At 64.8% G+C, this 20915-nt stretch overlaps 2 protein-coding genes across 3 annotated transcripts in view; one reads left to right on the top strand and one right to left on the bottom strand.

The window, feature by feature from the left end:
* The window catches only part of PIEZO1 (piezo type mechanosensitive ion channel component 1 (Er blood group)), a 53743-nt gene extending 40313 nt beyond the window's left edge, over positions 1–13430 (top strand). Inside the window, exons 22-51 of the mRNA XM_024735583.1 lie at positions 247–451; positions 3207–3311; positions 3877–4030; positions 4248–4491; positions 4560–4656; positions 4748–4919; positions 5327–5416; positions 5493–5587; positions 5836–5904; positions 6466–6566; positions 6868–6949; positions 7020–7076; positions 7166–7338; positions 7449–7534; positions 7723–7914; positions 8003–8261; positions 8332–8520; positions 8783–9041; positions 9280–9409; positions 9488–9635; positions 9716–9930; positions 10037–10195; positions 10276–10423; positions 11697–11885; positions 11990–12082; positions 12160–12332; positions 12410–12532; positions 12606–12685; positions 12778–12967; positions 13046–13430. Of these exons, the coding sequence (XP_024591351.1) occupies positions 247–451; positions 3207–3311; positions 3877–4030; positions 4248–4491; positions 4560–4656; positions 4748–4919; positions 5327–5416; positions 5493–5587; positions 5836–5904; positions 6466–6566; positions 6868–6949; positions 7020–7076; positions 7166–7338; positions 7449–7534; positions 7723–7914; positions 8003–8261; positions 8332–8520; positions 8783–9041; positions 9280–9409; positions 9488–9635; positions 9716–9930; positions 10037–10195; positions 10276–10423; positions 11697–11885; positions 11990–12082; positions 12160–12332; positions 12410–12532; positions 12606–12685; positions 12778–12967; positions 13046–13295 (4527 nt within the window). The 3' untranslated portion in view covers positions 13296–13430. The remainder of the gene's footprint in view (positions 1–246; positions 452–3206; positions 3312–3876; positions 4031–4247; positions 4492–4559; positions 4657–4747; positions 4920–5326; positions 5417–5492; positions 5588–5835; positions 5905–6465; positions 6567–6867; positions 6950–7019; positions 7077–7165; positions 7339–7448; positions 7535–7722; positions 7915–8002; positions 8262–8331; positions 8521–8782; positions 9042–9279; positions 9410–9487; positions 9636–9715; positions 9931–10036; positions 10196–10275; positions 10424–11696; positions 11886–11989; positions 12083–12159; positions 12333–12409; positions 12533–12605; positions 12686–12777; positions 12968–13045) is intronic.
* On the bottom strand, positions 13403–17345 carry CTU2 (cytosolic thiouridylase subunit 2). Of its 2 annotated transcripts, none has more exons than XM_024735582.1 (13): positions 17225–17345; positions 17022–17081; positions 16207–16267; positions 15724–15833; positions 15339–15595; positions 15071–15206; positions 14751–14882; positions 14391–14482; positions 14205–14308; positions 13975–14107; positions 13795–13867; positions 13639–13697; positions 13403–13555 (listed from the first exon to the last, which is right to left on the bottom strand). In XM_024735582.1, exons 2-13 carry the CDS (start codon positions 17040–17042, stop codon positions 13426–13428), a joined length of 1308 nt encoding a protein of 435 aa, XP_024591350.1. In that variant the 5' UTR covers positions 17043–17081; positions 17225–17345; the 3' UTR covers positions 13403–13425. The 2 variants fall into 2 exon arrangements, with proteins under 2 accessions (XP_024591350.1, XP_024591349.1); XM_024735581.1 differs by having other exon boundaries at positions 15161–15206; positions 17225–17321.
* Between the last annotated feature and the right edge of the window lie 3570 nt (positions 17346–20915).

Here is a 20915-nt window from a genome sequence, read left to right as displayed (position 1 = left end):
CGGGGGGCTGGGGCCCCGGCTGGAGAGGGGCTCCGTCTCGACTCCGCCATGGTGCCCCCGCCTTGGTTCCCCCCGCCGTTGAGACGTGTCCAGCCTCTCCGTCCCTCCAGGAGGGTGGCCTGGGCTGTCGTGAGCCCGGGCCATTGCCCCCCACCCTGGGCTGCCCAGAGGCAGAGCCAGGAGGGCTCCTCCCCCGGCTCACTGCGTCCCCATCCTGGTCGCCTCGTCCCGCTGTGCCACCCCCAGATCTGCTTCCTGATGGCCGTGAACGTGATTGGACAGCGCATGAACTTCATGGTCATCCTGCATGGCTGCTGGCTGGTGGCCGTCCTCACCCGCCGGCGCCGTGAGGCCATCGCCCGCCTCTGGCCCAGCTACTGCCTCTTCCTGGCACTCTTCCTGCTCTACCAGTACCTGCTGTGCCTGGGCATGCCCCCTGCCCTGTGCATCGGTGAGCAGGGTGGCCTGCGGGCTGGGGTGGGCGTGGGGTGAGTTGGGCGTGCGTGGCTGCACCCAACCTGGGCATCCCAGCCCCTGGAGTGGCCTCGGGCCCCTCCTCCCCGTGCATGGACTCTGTGGGCTGCAGTCGTGCTGGCTCCCTTGCTGGCCTCCCCTCATCCTCTGCTTTCTTTTTGCCCAACGTTCTATTTTGAAAACGTTCAAATAACCGGAGAGGTTGGGAGAATAGTCCAAGGAGCAGCTGTACGCTCTTCCCAGGCAAATGGGAGTCAGTCTGGGCTCCACGCTCAGTACAGCCAGGGCGGGGACCCTCTGTGTTCAGGACGGTGACCACACACGGCCGTCCACCCCCGGTCTGATACGCCATCCATACTCAGCAGCCTCATCCTCAGGGCCACGTCCCTGGTAGCTGTTGGCTTTGACCAGGAGCTGACGGGAGTGCTTGGCCGTCCTCTTCTCCCATCGCCTTTGGTCAAGACCGTCCCAGCCTCTGTCTCTTGTGAGCTTGCCAGAGTCAGGCCAGGGGGCTCACAGAAAGCCCTGCACTTACTTCTGTGGGTTGTGCCCCAGAGCGTATAGACACTGGGGAATGCTTGGGCAGGAACGGTCCATGACGGGGAGTCAAGTGGCCATCGGGGCGTTGGGGGCCCCCAGCCCACCCTGTCAGGGGACCAGCGCTCTGCCCCGCACGTCCACGTCTGCTGACTCTCCCGTTGGCGGGACTTCACAAAATGGACGTTTTTGCTTTCTGTTATTCCTGGTACGTTTGTTACTTGGCTTCTCTGCGAGGAGCTTTGATTTCTCTCTCTTCCCGCTCTGTTTCCTGTTGTCTTGGCAGTGGGTGCAGGGTTCTGTCTGAGCGCTTTGTAACCCACCCTGCGTTCCCGCTCACGTTCAGAGCGTCTCAGAGGTGCCCGTGGAGCCCTGCAGGCAGGCACTTTGGTGTCCGCATCAGTACTTTGGAAGTCAGGCCCCTGCCCTGTGAGAGGCCCCTTTTGGGTCACAGCCCCTGGGTTTCGGCTGAAGAGTAGCAGAAGCAGAGTAGAGTTCCTGAACGTCCTCCACCCAGTTTCCCCGACATGAACGCCCGCCTCTGAAGCGACCCAGCACAGCGACCAAAGTTAAGAACCAAAATGGGGGCCAGGCCACCAACCACGGCCGGAGCCACGGGCCGCATGGCTGTCCCCAGGGGCCCCCACCGCTCTCGGTCCTCGGCCGGCTCCTTGGCCTCCTTTGTCTTTCATCACCTTGAGACTGGGGGGAGCAGGAAGTGGTCGTTTGTAGAACACCCCTCATCCCAGCATCGAGGGGTGTTTCTTCCTTAGACCAGGTTAAGCACTTTTGGCAAGAAAACCACAGCCGTGACCTGCCCATCTCGGTGCGTCACGCTGGGGCTGGTGTGTCTCATCGCGGGTGACACCCCTTTTCCGCCAGTCTCGCCGCTGCTCGTCACTGTCGCATGTTCACTTGCAGGGCAAGCTTAGGACCCGGCAGGAGTCTTGTCTCCCTGTAGACTCTCGCCCGCTGGTTTCAGCGCGCTCTGTGGATCCGCCCGCAGGGGCTGTCTGGTTTTCTCACAGTGATTTTCTGTCTCCTGTGGTGATCGATTGGCATCGTCTGTAAAGAAGAGCTGTGGCCCTTCTCCCTACTGATCTGTGCGGTTGTTTGCTTTATCTGTAGAGAGAGACTCTGGGCCTGTATCCCCAGGCTTCTGCTGCACTCCTGTCGCTGGTGCTGTGTCCACACCGTACCCGCGTTGGCCCTGGGATACGTCCTCAGCCTTGGGGTCTGCCGGGTGCTGCTGCCTCAGTGAGGGTGGAATTCAGAAACCAAGACTTGGGCCCCGGGTGTGCGTGTTGCCATGCCGTGTCACTGCTCCTCTATTCGCCTTGGTGGACAGTGTCTGTGTTCCGTCAAGACGCCGTTTGCAAAGTTACTTAGGGCAGCTCCTTTCTTCCTGGCCCCTCCCGGAAGGCGCGTTATACACGCGCTGTCCAGTTAGATCACCTGTCAGTCTGCGCTCCGTCCCGGGCTCCCCCAACCATGTAGTAGAATTCACTGTGTGGTGCTGACCAGCATGTAGAGCTGTGTCCGTCCCCAGGTCCCTGCCCCCCTCCCATCCCCAGCGCCCACCCTGGTCTCCATCCCTATGGTTTGCCTTTGGATGGTGTAACCTAGGAGTCTGGTTTATCTCATGAGATGCAGTTAAGGTGCATTGGGCTGTGGCCTGGATGACGCTTTGCTCACGTTCCTTGCTGGGCAGTTTTCCACGGGTTGGGCGCGCCAGAGCTGGCTTGACCTTTTCCCCCTCAGATGGCACTGGGCCGTTTCCAGGTCTGGGATGTCGGGGATAAGCTCCTGCAGACGTTCGTTCGTTGGGTGGCGCACAGGTGTTTGTGTGGCCGTGGTTTTCAGTTCTCTGGGATGACCACCCGGGGTGGTCCCACTCCTTCATCTTCACGCCAGCACTTGGCATCCACATGGTTTTATTTTAGCCATTCTGCCAGGTGCACAATGAAGCCTCATTCGGGTCCACGCCGACTGTGGCCCACACATGAGGCTGTGCCCCGCCCACCTGCCCATGTACCCCTCCCCAGCCACTGGCGCCTGGGGCACATGTCCGTGAGAACTGGGCTCGCTGGTCCTGTGTGCTCTGGAGTCTCCGGGTGGGAGTGGGTGTCCAAGTGACACCCGGGGACGCTGGGGACGGGTTGGGGTGGTGGGTGATGAGCACCCTCTTCCCACAGACTACCCGTGGCGCTGGAGCCAGGCTATCCCCATGAACTCTGCCCTGATCAGATGGCTGTACCTGCCGGACTTCTTCAGTGCCCCCAACGCCACCAACCTCATCAGTGAGTCCCCTGGGGCCCCTCGTGCACACACGGCACTGCTGGCCATGCAGGAAGCTGTGCAGGTTCCCGCGGGATAGGTGGCAGGCAGCGCCGACCCTCCTCTGCGGCCAGCGAGGGCTGAATCGTCCAGGCCTTGCGGCCAGTCCAGTCCTACAGTTCCCCGCGGGGGTGTGTTCCGTGAGCGTGCCTGGTCCCACGGTCCACCTCACGTGCGCTTCCTGCCACACGGTGTGGGCGCAGGTGTGCACACAGGTATGGATGTGGGGGAGGACACGGGTGTAGTCAGGCTCACGTTGGCCTCACTTCCTGACAGTCGTGTGGCACACGTAGACCCCCACGTGTACACATGCAGAACGTGTACAGACAACGTGTTCCCCCACATCTGTGTGCGCATCCACGCTGTGTGTAGATGCCGGTGCAAACACGCGTGCATGCTTCCGCCCAGGGCCTGGGGGATGAGGGCAATGCCGGGCGGGAAGTGCCCTGCACCCCGTCGTGGGCCAGGCCTCTGTGCAGCCAGCGCTCCCCGGGGGCGGCGCGGCAGTGGCCTCCTGTGTGCCCACAGATGACGTCCTCCTGCTGCTCTGCGCCTCCCAGCAGTGGCAGGTGTTCTCGGCCGAGCGCACGGAGGAGTGGCGGCACGTGGCAGGCATCAACACTGATCGCCTGGAGCTGCTGCAGGGGGAGCCCAACCCCGTGCCCAACTTCATCCACTGCAGGTGGGCGTCACAGAGGCCGCACGGCTCCCGGGGCCGACGGACGCGCCTGGGCTCGAGCGGGACTGAGCCAGGACGTGCGCCGCCAGGGGTGTCTCTGTGGCCGGGACGAGGGGCGGATGCTGGCCCCGCAGCAGGGGGGCCGCCCGGGAGTCCCCCTAGTCCTGGGCTGTGGCGGAGGCGCGGTGACCAGGGCCCAGAGTGACGCTCTGCCCGGCAGGTCCTACCTCGACATGCTGAAGGTGGCCGTCTTCCGCTACCTCTTCTGGCTGGTGCTGGTGGTGGTGTTTGTCACGGGGGCCACACGCGTCAGCATCTTCGGGCTGGGCTACCTGCTGGCCTGCTTCTACCTGCTGCTGTTTGGCACCAGCCTGCAGCAGAAGGACACGCGCACCCGCCTCGTGCTGTGGGACTGCCTCATCCTCTACAACGTCACCGTCATCGTCTCCAAGAACATGCTCTCGGTGAGCCCGGCCCCCAGCCCCCAGCCCCCGCCCAGGGGCGCCCAGGCTGACCCTCCTCCCGCCTTCAGCTCCTGTCCTGCGTCTTCGTGGAGCAGATGCAGAGCAGCTTCTGCTGGGTCATCCAGCTCTTCAGCCTCGTGTGCACGGTCAAAGGCTACTACAACCGTGAGTGGGCGAGGCGGGCGGCCGGGGCCCCGAGGCGCGTGGGGACGTACGCGGCTTCCAGGACCCTGACCTGGCTGGCGTCCATCCGCAGCCACGGAGATGCTGGGCCGCGACCAGGACTGCCTGCTGCCTGTGGAGGAGGCGGGCGTCCTGTGGGACAGCGTCTGCTTCCTGTTCCTGCTGCTGCAGCGCCGCGTCTTCCTCAGCTACTACTTCCTGTACGTCCGGGCCGAGCTCCGCGCCACTGCCCTGCAGGCCTCCAGGTGGGCCCCCCGCCGCACCCCGGGCCGTCCCTCTGTGACGTGGCCCGCCCCCTAGAGGGAGAACCGAGGAGACAGACCCACTAGGACCCTCTCCATACCCCGGTGGTATGTGGCCTCGGCCCCGGCTCTGCCACCAGCTGGTGCTTTGGGCCGGTCGTGGCCACCGCGCTGGCCTGAGGGCGCATCCCTGCGCTTTGGCTGGTGGGCCAGCGGCTCTCCCACCCCCCACCCCCCCATCTTCTACCCCGTAAGACTGGAGGCTGCGGGAGGGTCTCTCTCACAGAAGCAGCATGCGACAAGGCGGGTGTTGAGCTCTGTGGGCTGGGCCCCTGCTGCTGTGGGTGCGCAGGACCTGGGCCGCCAGGCTGAGCCGGAGCTAATGCCCCACCCCCGCTGTTGCCCCACAGGGGCTTCGGCCTCTACAACGCTGCCAACCTCAAGAGCATCGAGCTCCACCGCAGGGCGGAGGAGAAGTCGCTGGCCCAGCTGAAAAGACAGTAGGTGCCGCGTGGGTGGGGCCCCGGGCTCTCTGGCCCCGCCCCACCTTGCGCTGAGCCGCCTCCCGCCCTGCAGGATGGAGCGCATCCGGGCCAAGCAGGAGAAGCACAGGCGTGGCCGGGCCGGCCGCGGCCACCTGCAGGGCTCCCTGGACCCCAGCCAGGAGTCAGGTGAGTGTGGATGGGCCCCGCGTCCCCGTGTGTCCACGCCTGGTGGAGCCTGCCTGCGTCTGTGCTGTGTGGCATCCCACGGGGCTTCCCGGCCCAACCACCCTGTGCCGCTTGGTCTCTCTGTCCCCACGGGCCACGTGGCCAGCCCGTGACTTCCCCCCCCCCCCACACACGGCACCACACATGGCCTGCCCCTTCGCTGCCCTGGGGGCTCCCCGCTGGCTCACGCTCACCCCGCCCCTCCACAGGGCCCGGCAGTGCAGGGGGCTCCTCGCCACGGCCACAGTGGCGGCGACCCTGGCTGGACCACGCCACAGGTACTGCCCCCGCCTCGCCTGCCCTGGCTGCCCTCTCAGAGCTGCTGTGTGCCAGGCAGGCCTCCCGCACCCTGGGCGCCGGCTCCCCCGGGACGGAGGGGGCGCGCCCTGCGCTGACCTGGCCGGCACCCCCAGGAGCCCCGTGCGTGGGCTCTCAGGTTCCCTGCTGAGCCTCGCTGTCGTCGGGCCACGCCCCCGACCACACGCTCTGTTGTCTCCTTCCTGATGCGTGGGCTCGGAAGCCTGGACCCCGGCTGCTGGTCGGCACTGCCCCTGCTTTTCTCGCCCTGCCTCCACGCGTTTCTCTCGCCTGGTCTGGTCCCGTGCCACAGTCCCCCAGCCTGCTGCTCACTGCCCCCTGCCCCCATGGCCATCGCTGGGGGGAGGGTGGCGTGCAGGCCTTGGCCCAGGGTCGCAGGCTGTTGAGGGAGTCTAGCATGGCCAGGCTGTTCCCAGACCCGCCCCGAACCGAGGAGACGGACCTGAGGGTCCGGGGGACGAGGAGGGAGGTGTGGAGCCCAGCCACGGGGGCGGCCGGCTCTCAGTGACCCCTGCCCGCAGTCATCCACTCCGGGGACTACTTCCTGTTCGAGTCGGACAGCGAGGAAGAGGAGGAGGTGCAGCCCGAGGATGCCCGGCCGTCAGCACAGAGCGCCTTCCAGGTGAGCACGCGGGCTGGCGGGGCCGCTGTGGCCTGCAGACGGGCTCAGCGTATGCTGGGCACACGTTCTCCTGTCCGTCTTCGGGCCCTTGGCTCTCAGCATGGGGCCTGGCGCTGACAAGCAGGACGTGCTGGGTGGGCGGCACGCACCGCCCAGTCCTCCCCCCACAGCTCCGTGGCCCATTTCCTGCCCAGGCGCAGGGAGCGGACGGCCCCCAGCTGGGCCTCCTGGCCCCAGGCTCCTCGGCTAACGGGATCAGGTCAGGGGAGGCCGCGTGCTAACCTGGGGCCCTGGCCTGCAGATGGCGTACCAGGCGTGGGTGACCAACGCCCAGATGGTGCTGCACCAGCAGCGGCAGGAGCGGGCAGGGCAGCTGCCCACGGGTGAGTCCGGCGGCTGGCGGGTTGCAGGGAGGTGGGGCTGCAAGGCGCTGACCAGCACCCCCGTGCCCAGGCGGTGACCCAAGACAGGAGGCAGAGCTGGCAGAGGGCTTGGAGGATGAGGTATCCGGTGAGTTGGCCCGAGGGCTGGGGGCTGGGGGGCTGGGGGTCTCCCGCTAGCCGCCCCTCCAGCACCGGCGTGCCTCGCCCTCGCCGCAGGCCGCAGCCACGTGATGCAGCGAGCGCTGAGCACCATGCAGTTCCTGTGGGTGCTGGGCCAGGCGCTGGTGGACGAGCTGACGCGCTGGCTGCACGACTTCACGCGGCACCACCGCGCCACGAGTGACGTGCTGCGTGCTGAGCGCTACCTGCTCACGCAGGAGCTGCTCCGGGTGAGTGGGCCGCCCCTGCCCCACCCCCTGCGCTCACACCACACCCACTGAGGGCACCCCCACGCCTTCTCGCCCACCGCGGCTGCCCTGAGCCCCTCGCTGCCCTGCAGGGCGGAGAGGTGCGCCGGGACGTGCTGGACCAGCTGTATGCCAGCGAAGCTGAGATGATCCGTGATGCACTGAGCACCCCATCCAGGTAGGAGCGGGGACCCACCCCGCCCGGCCTGTCTTTGGCCCAGAGTGAGGTCCAGCCCCGGCACCTGGGCTGCCGCACAGGGGCAGGCAGCCGGCTGGGCCCTCATCCACCGAGACCCTGAAGCCCTCCAGGCCCGCCCCAGAGCCTGAGGGGCGCACAGGACCCCTTGTGACCCGCCCCTCTTGCAGCGGGCTGGGGGCGGAGGAGCCACAGAGCAGCGTGACGGAGGACATCAGCAGCCCTCTGAGTGCCAGCTGTAACACCCAGAGCAGCGGCGAGGAGACGGTCACCGAGCCCGGGGCTTCCCTGCACGGCTCCCGGGAGCTTCCCGCCAGCGGCCGCGCCAGAACGCGCACAGCCAGCGAGCTGCTCCTGGACAGGTGCGCGGGGAGGGGTGTACGGCGGGAGGGCCGGTGGGCCCAGGCCCGCCTGGTGGCCCCAGAGGCTCTGAGCGTGGTCCCCCCGCAGGTGCCTGCACATCCCGGAGCTGGAGGAGGCCGAGCGGTTCGCGGCGGGACAGGGCCGTGTGCTGCGGCTGCTGGAGGCCGTGTACCAGTGTGTGGCCGCCCACTCGGAGCTACTCTGCTACTTCGTCATCATCCTCAACCACATGGTCACCGCCTCGGCCGCCTCCCTGATGCTGCCCGTGCTGGTCTTCCTGTGGGCCATGCTGTCCATCCCACGGCCCAGCAAGCGCTTCTGGATGACGGCCATCATCTTCACCGAGGTTGGCATCGCGGCTGGCGGTGGGGGTGGGGGTCGGGGGCCGGCGCCCCACTGACTCCTCTTGCCTGCAGGTCACGGTGGTCGCCAAGTACCTGTTCCAGTTCGGCTTCTTCCCCTGGAACAGCCACGCCGTGCTGCGGCGCTATGAAAACAAGCCCTACTTCCCGCCACGCATCCTGGGCCTGGAGAAGAGCGACAGCTACGTCAAGTGCGACCTGCCGCAGCTCATCGTGCTCTTCTTCCACCGCGCCCAGCTGCTGGTGAGCACACGCGCCGCGCAGGGCCGCTGCCTCCCGCACACACACACACACGGGCTCAGCACACACGGCCGTGCAGGGCCGCCTCTCGCGCGCGCACACGCGGGCACACAGCGCACATGGCTGCGCGCACGCCCAGCCACCTTGCTCCGAGGCAGGCCGGATGCCGCGAGGCCCAGCGTGGGCCTGGCCACCTCGCCCACGCCATGTGCTGCCCAGTGCTGCCACGCCGGCCTTCTCACCAGCCCCGCACGTCCCTCCACAGTGCTACGGCCTCTGGGACCACGACGAGGACCCTGTCCCGAAGGAGCGTGACAGGGGTGGTGGGAAGGACAAGGCGGCTGAGGAGGAGCCGGCCCTGCTGGGACCCCAGCGGGAGCCAGGGGTGGCCAGGGCCCCCACTGAGGACGACATCCCGGTGGAAGCCAAGGACGGGCCCCCAGAGCCCCGTGACGAGAGGCTCAGCCTGCGTCTCAGGAAGAGGAGGAAGGAGAGCACAGGACCCAGAGAACGGGTAGCCCCTGGTACGAGGGCCTGGCCACGTGCAGCCATCGCGGCCCACCTGGTGGAGCCACTGCCCCAGCTGCGTCCCTGACGGCCACTGCTGGTGACCCTCAGTGGGGGGGGAGGGGGACCCTGCACTCAGTCTGGTCTGTGAGGCGGGGCAATAGCAGCCCCTGTGGGGTCTCGGGATGGTCAGGAGTCTGAGCCGGGCCCAGCCCCGTACCGTGGGCTCCGTCAGCAGCGGCTGCTCCCCCCCAGAAGGCGAGGACAAGGAGGTGGGAGCGGAGGCGGCGGCTGCGGCGGCTGCAGAGAGCGAGGAGAGGCAGAGCCGCCCCTGCAAAAGAGTGAGGGCCCTGGGGCTCCGGCTGCAGAGCTTCTGCCTGTCCCTGTGAGTGACCCGGCCGGGAGCGCCCAGGCCAGGGTGGGTGGGAGGAGTGGGGCCTAGACTGAGGCCGCTCGCCTGCAGGGTCCGAAGCGTGTACTGGCCTGTAAGGCGCTTCTTCCACGACATTCTGCACACCAAGTACCGCGCGGCCACCGACGTCTATGCTCTCATGTTCCTGGCCGACGTCGTCGACTTCGTCGTCATCATCTTCGGATTCTGGGCCTTTGGGGTGAGTTGGGTCTCAGGGCCCCCACGAGCACAGCCCCGCATCTGCGGCCGTGCCCCTGACCTCTGCTCCCCCGGCTACAGAAGCACTCGGCGGCCACAGACATCACGTCCTCCCTGTCAGACGACCAAGTGCCGGAGGCCTTCCTGGTCATGCTGCTGATCCAGTTCAGCACCATGGTGGTCGACCGCGCCCTCTACCTGCGCAAGACCGTGCTGGGCAAGCTGGCCTTCCAGGTGGTCCTGGTGCTGGCCGTGCACCTGTGGATGTTCTTTATCCTGCCGGCCGTCACCGAGCGGTAGGTGCCGGGGCTCCCCGCTGTCACCGAGCGGTAGGTGCCGGGGCGGGGACCGTGGAGCTCCGGCCTCAAGACAGGCACCTGCCCCGGCTCCTGTCCCATCCAGCATGTTCAGCCAGAACGCGGTGGCCCAGCTGTGGTACTTCGTCAAGTGCATCTACTTCGCCCTGTCCGCCTACCAGATCCGCTGCGGCTACCCCACCCGCATCCTCGGCAACTTCCTCACCAAGAAGTACAACCACCTGAACCTCTTCCTCTTCCAGGGGTGAGTGTGGCCGGCCTGGGCACCTGCGGCAGGGCTGTCCTCCCCACCGGCCCTCCTGACGGCGCCCCGGTCTCCGGCAGGTTCCGGCTGGTGCCGTTCCTGGTGGAGCTGCGGGCTGTGATGGACTGGGTGTGGACGGACACCACGCTGTCCCTGTCCAGCTGGATGTGCGTGGAGGACATCTATGCGAACATCTTCATCATCAAGTGTAGCCGAGAGACAGAAAAGGTGCCCGGGCCCCGGGGTGGGGGGAGCAGGGGACACCGGTCACGCCCCACCGGGGTCCCTCCTGGGGTTCACAGCCCACGAAACGTGAGTCCAGAGAGCATCGTCCTAAAAACTTCCTGGAGGCCAGAAGGGGCTTCTTCGAGGGGACAATGAATGTGGCCGTGTTGGGGTGGCCAACCACAGAGGGGCCTGAGCAGACGCCGGGCAGGAGAGGCCTGGCTTCTTGGGCCCTGGTTCACTAGCACGGGTCATGGTGTGGGCACTAAAATGTTAGTTGGGTTTTCGTGCTTTTTTTTCTTTTTTAGCAGTTTTATTGATAAAATTCCCACACCTCGTTTGGTGGTTTCTGGTCTATTTAGACTTAGGCGAGCGTCAGCAGTCCATTTAAGCTAGTGCCCGTCACCCGGAGAGAAGCCCATTCCCACTAGCAGTCAGTCCCCAGCCCCTGGCCCCTGTTCGTCTTCTACACGGATGTGCCTGTTCCCATTTACGTGGAATCACGGGACACATGGCCTTCCGTGACTGGACTTCACGCTTCTGTCAGCATGACGTGGCCTAGGACACCTTTTTGGGTGCCCTAAAAGACGCCCCCATGGCCATTCACGTCCAGAACTGTGGCCACAGGCCCCCTTTTCTCCTGGGTGCACACCCAGGAGTGGAACTGCCGCGTGGGTGTTGCCTGGCGGGGGCGCCATCCTACCTGCCCACGTGTTACTGTGGGATCTCGCCGGTCCTGGTAGGGGTGAGGCGGTTCTGCTTGTATTTCCTGGTGACTAATAACGTCGAGCATCTTTTCCTGTGCTTGTGGGTCACTCGTGTATCACCTTGGGAAGACGTGCGCTCACGTGTCTCGCCGGCTTTTACTTGGGTGGTTTCTGTTGCTGTGAGAGTTCTTTGTGTGTCCCGAACACTAGATGCTTCTCAGAGACATTTGCCCCGAAGGCTTTTACCGTTTTAGGTCTTAGGTTCGAGTTCACTTTTGCCGAGGGTTTAAGGGCCCAGCGTGACTCTTCAGCACGTGGGTGTCCAGCCGCCCCTCTGCAGAGTCGCAGAGGAAGGGTCTGTTTCTGGCTCTGGGCTCTACTCCCCGGTCCCCACTGTCTTCACTGCCACGGCTTCAGTTTCAATGCTCAGTCAAGGCTCGACTTCGTGGGGGCCACAGGGGAGCCTGAGACCATGGCGCCCGCCGCCACAGAGCAGGGAGGCAGGCTGCTCGGCACGGCGCAGAGCCGCACCGGGTGACCTGTATTGCCCCACGCCCCCCAACCCCCAGAAATACCCGCAGCCCAAGGGGCAGAAGAAGAAGAAGATCGTCAAGTACGGCATGGGCGGCCTCATCATCCTGTTCCTCGTGGCCATCATCTGGTTCCCGCTGCTCTTCATGTCCCTCGTGCGGTCCGTGGTCGGCGTCGTCAACCAGCCCACTGACGTCACCGTCACCCTCAAGCTGGGTGGCTACGAGGTGAGCGGCCTCTGCCCGGGAGACGAGCTCGCCCTCCCGTGGCTGCTGGTGGCCTGGGGCGGGGGAGCTCCCGTGGCGCCACGTCACCGTGTCCCCACCGCCAGCCCCTGTTCACCATGAGCGCCCAGCAGCCGTCCATCGTGCCCTTCACGCACCAGGCCTACGAGGAGCTGTCCAAGCAGTTTGACCCCCAGCCGGTGAGTGCCCCCAAACGCAAACGCAGGGGTGGGAGGGGGCCCGGCTGTGCCCCGCTGAGGTGCCGCCCTCCGCCCAGCTGGCCATGCAGTTCATCAGCCAGTACAGCCCCGAGGACATCGTCACGGCGCAGATCGAGGGGAGCTCCGGGGCACTCTGGCGCATCAGCCCGCCAAGCCGGGCGCAGATGAAACGGGAACTGTATAACGGCAGCGCCGACATCACCCTGCGCTTCACCTGGAACTTCCAGAGGTGCGTCCCGGGACAGGAGGGGCCGGGCTTGGGGCTGGGGGGCACGCCCGTGGGGGTCACACCTCGTGCTGTCGTAGGGACCTGGCCAAGGGCGGCACGGTGGAGTACACCAACGAGAAGCACACCCTGGGCCTGGCCCCCAACAGCACCACCCGGAGGCAGCTGGCCAGCCTGCTGGAGGGCACCTCAGACCAGTCCGTGTGAGTGGGGCCTGGGGGCCGGGGGGCTGCATAAGGGCTGGGCTGGGCCTGACCTGCCGGCCTCCTCCCACAGGGTCATCCCCCACCTCTTCCCCAAGTACATCCGCGCCCCCAACGGGCCTGAAGCCAACCCCGTGAAGCAGCTGCAGCCCAGTGAGTGGGGCGGGGGTGCCAGGGCGGGGGTGCCAGCCGTGGCCTCGGCCCCGGACAGGGCAGTGGCCTGATGCCTCCTGGTTCCGACCCAGACGAGGAGGCTGACTACCTCGGCGTGCGCATCCAGCTGCGCAGGGAGCGCGTGGGCTCGGGGGCAGCTGGCTTCCTCGAGTGGTGGGTCATCGAGCTGCAGGACTGCCAGGTTGACTGCAACCTGCTGCCCATGGTCATCTTCAGCGACAAGGTCAGCCCGCCCAGCCTGGGCTTCCTGGCTGGCTACGGGTGAGTGCGGCGGGGCCAGGGCGTGGGCTTGGGGTGTGGGCCAGGCCGTAGCCCCGACGCTCACTCGCCCACCTGCAGGATCATGGGGCTGTACGTGTCCATCGTGCTGGTCATCGGCAAGTTCGTGCGCGGCTTCTTCAGCGAGATCTCGCACTCCATCATGTTCGAGGAGCTGCCGTGCGTGGACCGCATTCTCAAGCTGTGCCAGGACATCTTCCTGGTGCGGGAGACTCGGGAGCTGGAGCTGGAGGAGGAGCTGTACGCCAAGCTCATCTTCCTGTACCGCTCGCCCGAGACGTTGATCGCGTGGACGCGCGACAAAGACTAGGGACGCTCGCAGCAGGGCCGGGGCCTCGGCCCGGTGCAGGACTGCTCTTACCGTCCTCCCTGTGGGGCCCGGCGGCCCGGCGCCCCCTGCCCACTCGTACTGTAGAGTTTTCTAATTAAAACCTTTTTATTTATACAAATGGGTGATCACAGGCCACCCGCCCATCCGCGCCTTCCTGCTCCGCTGAGGTCGCGCCAGGCCGTGCCCCGTCCTCGTGGGCCTCCGGCAGACACTCCTGGATCTCCTGCTCAGCCTCGGCCCTGGGGAAGCCGCATGCTGGGAACCGAGACCCAGAAGGACCCCTCCTAGCCGCCCCCGCCCACCCCGGCAGAGCGGGCAGTACCTCTGGCTGCGGAGCTGGGCCTCGGCCAGGATGTAGGGTGGCAGGGGGTCCAGGGAGGGCTGCAACAGAGAGCTGACGTTGGTGCCGGGGCTGCGTGGCACAAACCCAGGCCAGTGCCCACCTGCCCCCTCACCCGGGGGAGAGGCTTCCACTCACCAAGTCCTTCATATTCACACGGCAGCCATAGCACAGCTGCTCAATCACACGGGCGCGGGGGTCGTCCTCCTCCCTGCGCGAGCAGAAGGCTCAGCAAAGGCCCGAGGACACCCCTCCCCCGTGCAGCCGCGAGGTGCCGACCATGGCGGGTGGGGCTGACAGGACAAGGCAGGGACTCACATCCTGCAGCAGTGCTGGGCCCTGCCCATCCCGCTGCGGCAGCGGGACACGGTGGGCGCCTCAGCCTCTGCGACGGGGGGCTGCGTCTGGGGGAGCTGCGAGGAGGTCTGGGCCCCAAAAGCCGTGGCACTGTCTGCAAGCAGAGAGGAGCTGAGGGGACCTCGGGGGCCGCGCAGCCCCCATGCCCGCTCGCCGGTGCCTCTCCCCCAGCACCCTGCGCAGGGACACACCGGCAGTGTCGACGTCCAGCACGCACATGCAGAGCAGGCAGCGGGGCCCGGGGCTGCCGGCGGCACAGCCATCCCTGGGCGCCTTCACCAGCTTCTCGCTCGTCCTGGGGGTGGGGGACAGGGCACCGTCGGCTGGGGGGCTCCACTCCCTCCCAGGGCCCCCTCCCGGTACCCACACACACCCACCTGTACACGGTGCTGACCGTGGAGGGGAACTGGGCCTGCAGCCTGAGAATGAAGGCCTCCATCAGCCGGTGGATGCTGGCCTTTTCCGGGGCCTGGGAGCAATGAGACAAGGGGGCCGGTCAGGGCCCGCTGAGAGCAGGGAGCACGGGCTTCTCTACACCACCAGCCCGAGAGTCTGCGGTGCAGCCAGCCAGGGCCCCTGCTCTTTGAGCGTCCCTGTCGTTAGACAAAGCGTCGCTGACAAATGTCAGGCTGCCCCACCGTCCCTCCCCCACGTGCATGACCCCCAGCTGGGCACCCTCCTCCCTCGAGAGCCACCCCTTCCCGGAGAGCACGACACGCGGCGCGGGCACCGCTGACCTTGGTGTCGACGGCCGGCGTGAAGACAGAGGGGACGGCAAACAGGCGGTTGTAGAAGGCGACCTCCTTCAGCGTGTGCTCGCGCATGGGCCGCACCACCACCACGTCGCCGTGTCGCTCGTCTGAGAAGCCCTGGGGGCGGGGGGCACAGCGTTCCCTGCCGCCCGCAGCTGACCGGCTCACAGCACCCCCTCCTCCCCTGCCAGCTGGGGGGTCACGGGCTACCCCCCGCCTCGCGGGCAACCCGACTCAGGAGACGCCGCGTCAAGAGAAAGGGGCCAGGAGGGTGGGGACGCGGCCCTGAGCAGCTGCAGGCGCACCGTGTCCCAGGCGAGGAAGGCCCCTCTCCCCAGTGCCAGGCTGGTCATGAGCTTGACGGCCAAGCGGGTGCAGCTGTCCCCCGTCATCACCTTGGAGTAGCCGTGGGTCCGGGCCACGTGCAGGATCAAGTGGGTCCTGCAGGGCAGGGCAGGGGGTCTCAGGGGCCCAGGTAGGATAGGCCCAGAACTCCGGGGGGCAGGGGGGAGAGGGTCTCAGGACCTGGGTGGGAGGGACGGGGCTGGCACCCTGGGGTGGCAGGGAACTCACCGCAGCGTCTGCAGAAGCTCCTCCTTGGCCGTCAGCGTCTTAACTGAGTTGAAGAGTCTGGACAGAGCCTCAGTCTGGCTGGCTGTGGGCAGCCCAGCCCGGCCCTGGGGGTGCTGGGGGCAGGGCCGGCTCTGCTTCTCCTCCCCCAGGGCATGGTGCTGCTGTAGGAAACTGTCCACGGCCGCCTTGTAGGCTCCCTCGGTCCCCACTGGCTCCCGGGCAGAGCAGCGCAGCACAGACGGCGGCAGGCTGAACACCTTGTGTGTATTTGGGGCGGGGAGGAGTGTGTGAGGGCCAGCCCACCCCACGTGGGGAAACAGGCTGGCGCCCCTCTGGGACACCCAGCAGTCACCCCGGGGCGCTCTAGCAGGGACAGCTTGCCCACCTCTTCCAAGGCGACGATGTGCCACGGGAAGCCGACGGTCTGCAGGACCAGCTTCACCTCGGCCAGGGTTTTTGCTCGGTCCTCTGGGCTCTGGCCACAGGCTGCTCCCTCTGAGAACCGCAGGCAGAAAGGAGAGTAAGGTCAGGGCCAAGGCCATTGCACCCTGGAGGCAAGCAGTCTCTGGACGCTGACCTGTGTCCTTGCAGGTCGTTTTCAGAGTAGCTGGGGGGGGGTTCTCTGTTTTGGTTGGGGAGAAAAGAACTCGCCCTTCTCACTCAGTGCCCTTGACCCCGTGACAGACGCCAGGCAGATGCTCCCGCCCAAACCTGGACGGTCTGAGATTTAAGACAGCAGCGGTGCTGCCTGTCGAACACGGGCATCATCTCGAGAGAAACGCCCCCACCAGGGCTTTGTGTGGGCACAGCGCCAGCCGTCAGCGGGCCCAACCGAGCACCACGGCCCGGGAGAAGCAGCGACACGTACCATCGGCGAAGACAACCCCTGGCACGAAACGCAGTCTCTTGGCAGAATCTTGACTCAGGCCCTGGGGTGGACATGAAAGGGCCTTAGGTCCACAGCCAGGCGCTGGACAGAGCCGGGGTGGGCCGCTGCTCTCACAGCCTCCGGCCAGGGCTAGGGGACCAGGAGGCAAGCACAGAAGGCCAAGCACAGAAGCGCTGTGCCGAAGCCCTGGGCCGCCTCCCGTTAGCCCTGGTACAGACCGCCCCACAGCCCCTCACAGAGCCCAGGGAATCCGTGTGTGTCCCACGCGGGCCAAGGCCTCCGACGCCCAAGCTGAGCCTTCCGGGCGCCGCCCCCATGCCCCTTGCCAGTCTCCGCCCCGCGCCCCTCCGCCACCCGGCCGCGCCCCGGCTCCTCCGGGTCTCCCCTCAAACTTCTCAGGGAAGCCACCCTGCCCCCCGCCAGAGCCATGCCCTCTAGGCCCCCGAAACGCCTGCTCGTTTCACCATCCTGACACACCACCAGGACTGCGGGGAGGGCCCTGGGCCCCAGGACACTCTGAGGGGCGCTCTGGCGTGGCGCACACATGGCTTCCCAGCAACGTGTTTCTAACGCAGTCCAGCAAAGGGATGGGGCGCTAAACCGGGACACGGCTGGCACTCTGGACACCACTTCGGGGGCCTGTGCCCCTTGTGCACACGTCCCAGAGCCCTCGGGCGTCCTAGCTGGGGAGTGGGCCTTTCTCCCCAGCCCCAAGCAAGAGCCCCTCAGTGCCAGCCCCCCACCCTGGAGTTCGACCGGGCACAGCCTGGGTGCAGGACGGTGTGCAGGCGTACCTCAAGGACCTGCCAGAGCATGGAGCTGGACGAAGGCCCCCCGGACCACGCCAGGAGCACCTGGGGGAGAAGGAACATCACCGGAGGCACTGCGCCCCCAACATGCCCCATCCCCGCCCACGGACGTCAGGCCACCCCCCAAGTCCAGGTGTGCGGGAGGCGGCCGGGACAGGCCGCCTGCGGGAGGGGGCGCCACACCCTACCTTCTCCCCTGGGAAGATCAGCCGGTTCTTTCCAAGCACAGCTCTGAACTTGTGGACGTAAAAGACCTTGAAACAGTCCCTGCAAGACAGACCAGCAGCAGCTGCGGCAACACCGCCCAGGCCACCGCCCGCCGTGAGGACGGGGAAGCTGTCCACCCCTGCCTCGCAGAAGGACAGCCTAACGCTCCGCCGGGTTACGTTCTCCTTTAGCAACTTCCACCCTTAAAAGCAGTGTCTTGACGTCGAGGCTGCGCCCAAAGACTGGCAAGGGGAGCCAGGGTTGAGGGGTTCTCACCAACTGTGGCTGCCCCAGGATGGGCCTCACATCACACAGGAAGGCCCGCTTGGGTCACCCCCAATTCTCACCACTGTGAACTGCAGCTACTCAGGCAGGCCCAGCTGGCGGAAGGGCATGCACGGGGCAAGGCCACCCTAACCCTTCCCTAGGCAGAGTAGCTAACCCCTTCCAAGACCCCCGTGGGGAGGCACTGAGCAGGCTGTGGGGTCAGGAGACTAGCATCATAAAGCCCCACACTGGCCTCCAGAAATGCCCAGGAGGCTCCCACAAACGCGGAGAACCATAACTTCAACAGGGCCTGGGACTCTGCATTCTTGGCCAGCCTTCCAGCTGAGCCTGGGGCTCACCAGGTCAGAGGTTCTTAGCCTTGGCCGCACATGAGAATCACTCAGGCCGACCACGTCAGGATGTATTAGGTGAGACCCAGGCACCCACATTTAAAAGCTCCCCAGGGCAGCTCCCCGGTGGTCCAGCTGTTAGGACTCGGCGCTCTCACTGCCGTGGCCCGGGTTCCACGCCCGGTTGGGGAACTAAGATCCCGCAAGCCGCAAGGGATGAGAAGAAGGGAAGGAAGGAAGGGAAGGGAAGGGAGAAGAGGGAGGGAGGGAAAAAAGAAACAAAGAAACGAGGACTTCCCTGGTGGTCCAGTGGGTAAGACTCCACGCTCCCAATGCCGGGGGCCTAGGTTCGATCCCTGGTCGGGGAACTAGATCCCACATGCCGCAACTAAGAATCCACATGTGGCAACTAAGAAGTCCACATGCCACAACCAGGAAGTCTGCATGCTGTAACAAAGATCCAGCATGCTGCAACTAAGACCCAGCACGGCCAAGATAAATTAACAAATGCTGAATATAAAAAAAAGAAAGAAGTATAAAAAAAAAAGGAAAAAAGAAAAGAAAGGAAAGAGAGAGAGACGAAAAGACAGAAAGATGGGAAGGAAGGAAAGGAGAAACAGAAGGGAGAGAAAAAAAGAGAGGGAGAAAGACAGACGGAGAGACAGAAAAGAAGGAAAGAAAGGAAAAAAGGGAAGAAAGGGAAAGGAGGAAAAGGAGGAAAAGGAAGGAAGAAAGAGAGAGCAAGCTCGCTCCCCAGCAGGCAGCCAAGGTGGACAACAGTGCCCGGCGCAGCAGGGAGCAGAGCGGCCCCAAGCCTGGGGCTCTGCCCCCATATCTATTTCCTTCTTCCTGTATGCACGTGCTGGTATCACAGCAGTCCCCCCAACCCCAAGCAGGCACCACTTACAAAATGCCGACCAAACACCCCGAGGCACCTCTGTGGATGGTAACAACTCGGTTTTAGCAGCAAATCACTGGGGCTCCAGGGACCCCAGGAGACCAGCCATGGGAGTGACTCCTGGAAGGTCAGGGCCCGGGAAGGCTCCTCAAGCAGACACAGATGCTCACGGCGGCACAGAGGACCCCGTGGCTGCTGCACCCATGTCTCCCCAGCACCACTAGGCTCCTGAAGCCACATGCGCCCTGTGGGTCGGGCCAGGCCAGGGTTTCCGACGTGCTGAGCCTCTCCAGTCACTGAGGAAACTTGCTCAAAACCTAGCTTGCAGAACCTGCAACCTGGAAGATCAGCCTCCCGTCTCTTCCCGGGACTCGGCAAGCGGGGGAGGGGGAGCTCTGGGCCCAGAAGGAGTCGCTGCGGCCTCTCTTCTTATCTGTGAGTTCTCAAAACAGACTGGAGAGATCATTGTTTCTAGATGCTCTTACGTGCTTAAAGCAGTGACTTCTAAGATGGGCAAGTATGAGAGAGTCTGGGGAAAACAACTTATTCCGTCCCTTCGGTTTCTCTTTCGGAAACTTAGAAAGCAGAGTCCAGTACTCTGGAAGACCAATTTAAAAATGTGAGCCCATCACTCATTCAACATGCGTTCATTCGCTATACAAAGCATGCAATGTCACCAGAAATTCATAGGTATAAAACGAGAGACAGGCCCTGCCCTTGTGGAGCTATGAATCCAGTGAACGTGATCAGACATTGGAAGTTATGATTCAAGGGCGATGTGACAGGGCCACAGAGAGCTTCAGATAAAACCGAATATGCTCAGGCCTCTCTGGGAATAAGCCCCTGCTGTCCAAAGGTCCTCCCAGAGCTGGGAGAAGACTACAGCCCGCCCTCCATCCCTCTCTCTCTCTCTCGCAAGTCAAACAGCATCATGAAGAACCACCTGCCAGAGACCCCAGGATGCTCCAATCTGCCCCTATATGCGTTCCAGCTGCCCCAAAGAGCTCCTCCCACACACCACGCTCCACGTTCACTCCCAACTCTCCCCGTAAGCTCCATCAATACCTTCCTGCCACCTGACCAATGGCTGGATGATGGGAGAATGGCACTCACACAAGAAACCTGCACACACACACAGACACGCCAGCAGGATGTTAGAAGCAGGAGTAAAGTGGTAAGATGCTTTCAAAAGCAAGAAACAAAGCCACAGGGCTTCCGTGGTGGCGCAGTGGTTAAGAATCTGCCTGCCAATGAAGGGGACACAGGTTCAAGCCCTGGTCCGGGAAGATCCCACATGCCGCGGAGCAGCTAAGCCCGTGCAACACAACTACTGAGCCTGCGCTCTAGAGCCCGTGAGCCATAACTACTGAAGCCCGCGCACCTAGAGCCCGTGCTCTGCAACAAGAGAAGCCACCGCAATGAAGAGCAGCCCCCACTCACCACAACTAGAGAAAGCCCGTGCACAGCAACAAAGACCCAACACAGCAAAAAATAAATAAAAAATAAAATATATTTTTTTAAAAAAACAAAGCCACAGATATGGGGGCAGTACTGGTTACTGAGTGAAACCGTGTGTACCAGGTCGCCTGCCACCTCCATGCCTCACCTGCATGGGCGGGGGGGGGAACCACACAAACCACGGCTTGTATCTTATCCAAACTACCACTGTGGGGAAATACCAGGGCCCTAGGGAGATTTCAGTCTGTTAAAGCCAGCTCAGTGGGCTCAATCTCTCAGGGGCTGGCACAAAAACAGAGCCAACTCGCTCTCTGCGGCCCTGGAAGGGAGAAGTGGAGCCAGTGAGTAGAAGAGACAGGGAGGCCGACTTTCCTCGCCTCCCTGTAAGGACAGCTTGGTCAGGGGCGAAGCCGTCCCACTGGCTGCAAGAATTAGAGGTGAGAGAGCGCACAGTGTTTACCACGGGCTTGCCAGGCACTCTCCGAGTGCTGCGGAGTGAGGTCCACCCCCGACCTCAGGTTCCGGGGCTCCTGGGACCCGCCCTCGGCGGTCTCCTGGCTTCCCGGGGCCCTGAGCGTAAAGCGCGGGCCGGCCCCTCGGGGCAGGGCTCGCCGTCGGCGGGAGCGCCGGAAAGAAAGCGGCGGGTGCGGCCGTCCAACTCTTACCAGGGCCGTGGCGGCGGCGGCCCCGCGGGGGCGG

Source organism: Neophocaena asiaeorientalis, unplaced genomic scaffold (genome assembly GCF_003031525.2).
Source record: "Neophocaena asiaeorientalis asiaeorientalis breed wild unplaced genomic scaffold, Neophocaena_asiaeorientalis_V1.1 scaffold40, whole genome shotgun sequence".
Taxonomy (NCBI): domain Eukaryota; kingdom Metazoa; phylum Chordata; class Mammalia; order Artiodactyla; family Phocoenidae; genus Neophocaena; species Neophocaena asiaeorientalis.
This window is presented reverse-complemented; position numbering and strand designations above follow the sequence as displayed.

What these genes read in the sequence shown, in the direction of transcription:
- CTU2 (XM_024735582.1), bottom strand. Translation starts at nt 17,042, where the DNA reads ATGCTCTGGCAGGTCCTTGAG. An exon ending in AGGGGTTGTCTTCGCCGATG is followed by an intron (nt 15,834 to 16,206) that starts GTACGTGTCGCT and finishes TGCGGTTCTCAG; the next exon opens with AGGGAGCAGCCTGTGGCCAG. An exon ending in GAGCTTCTGCAGACGCTGCG is followed by an intron (nt 15,207 to 15,338) that starts GTGAGTTCCCTG and finishes CCTGCCCTGCAG; the next exon opens with GACCCACTTGATCCTGCACG.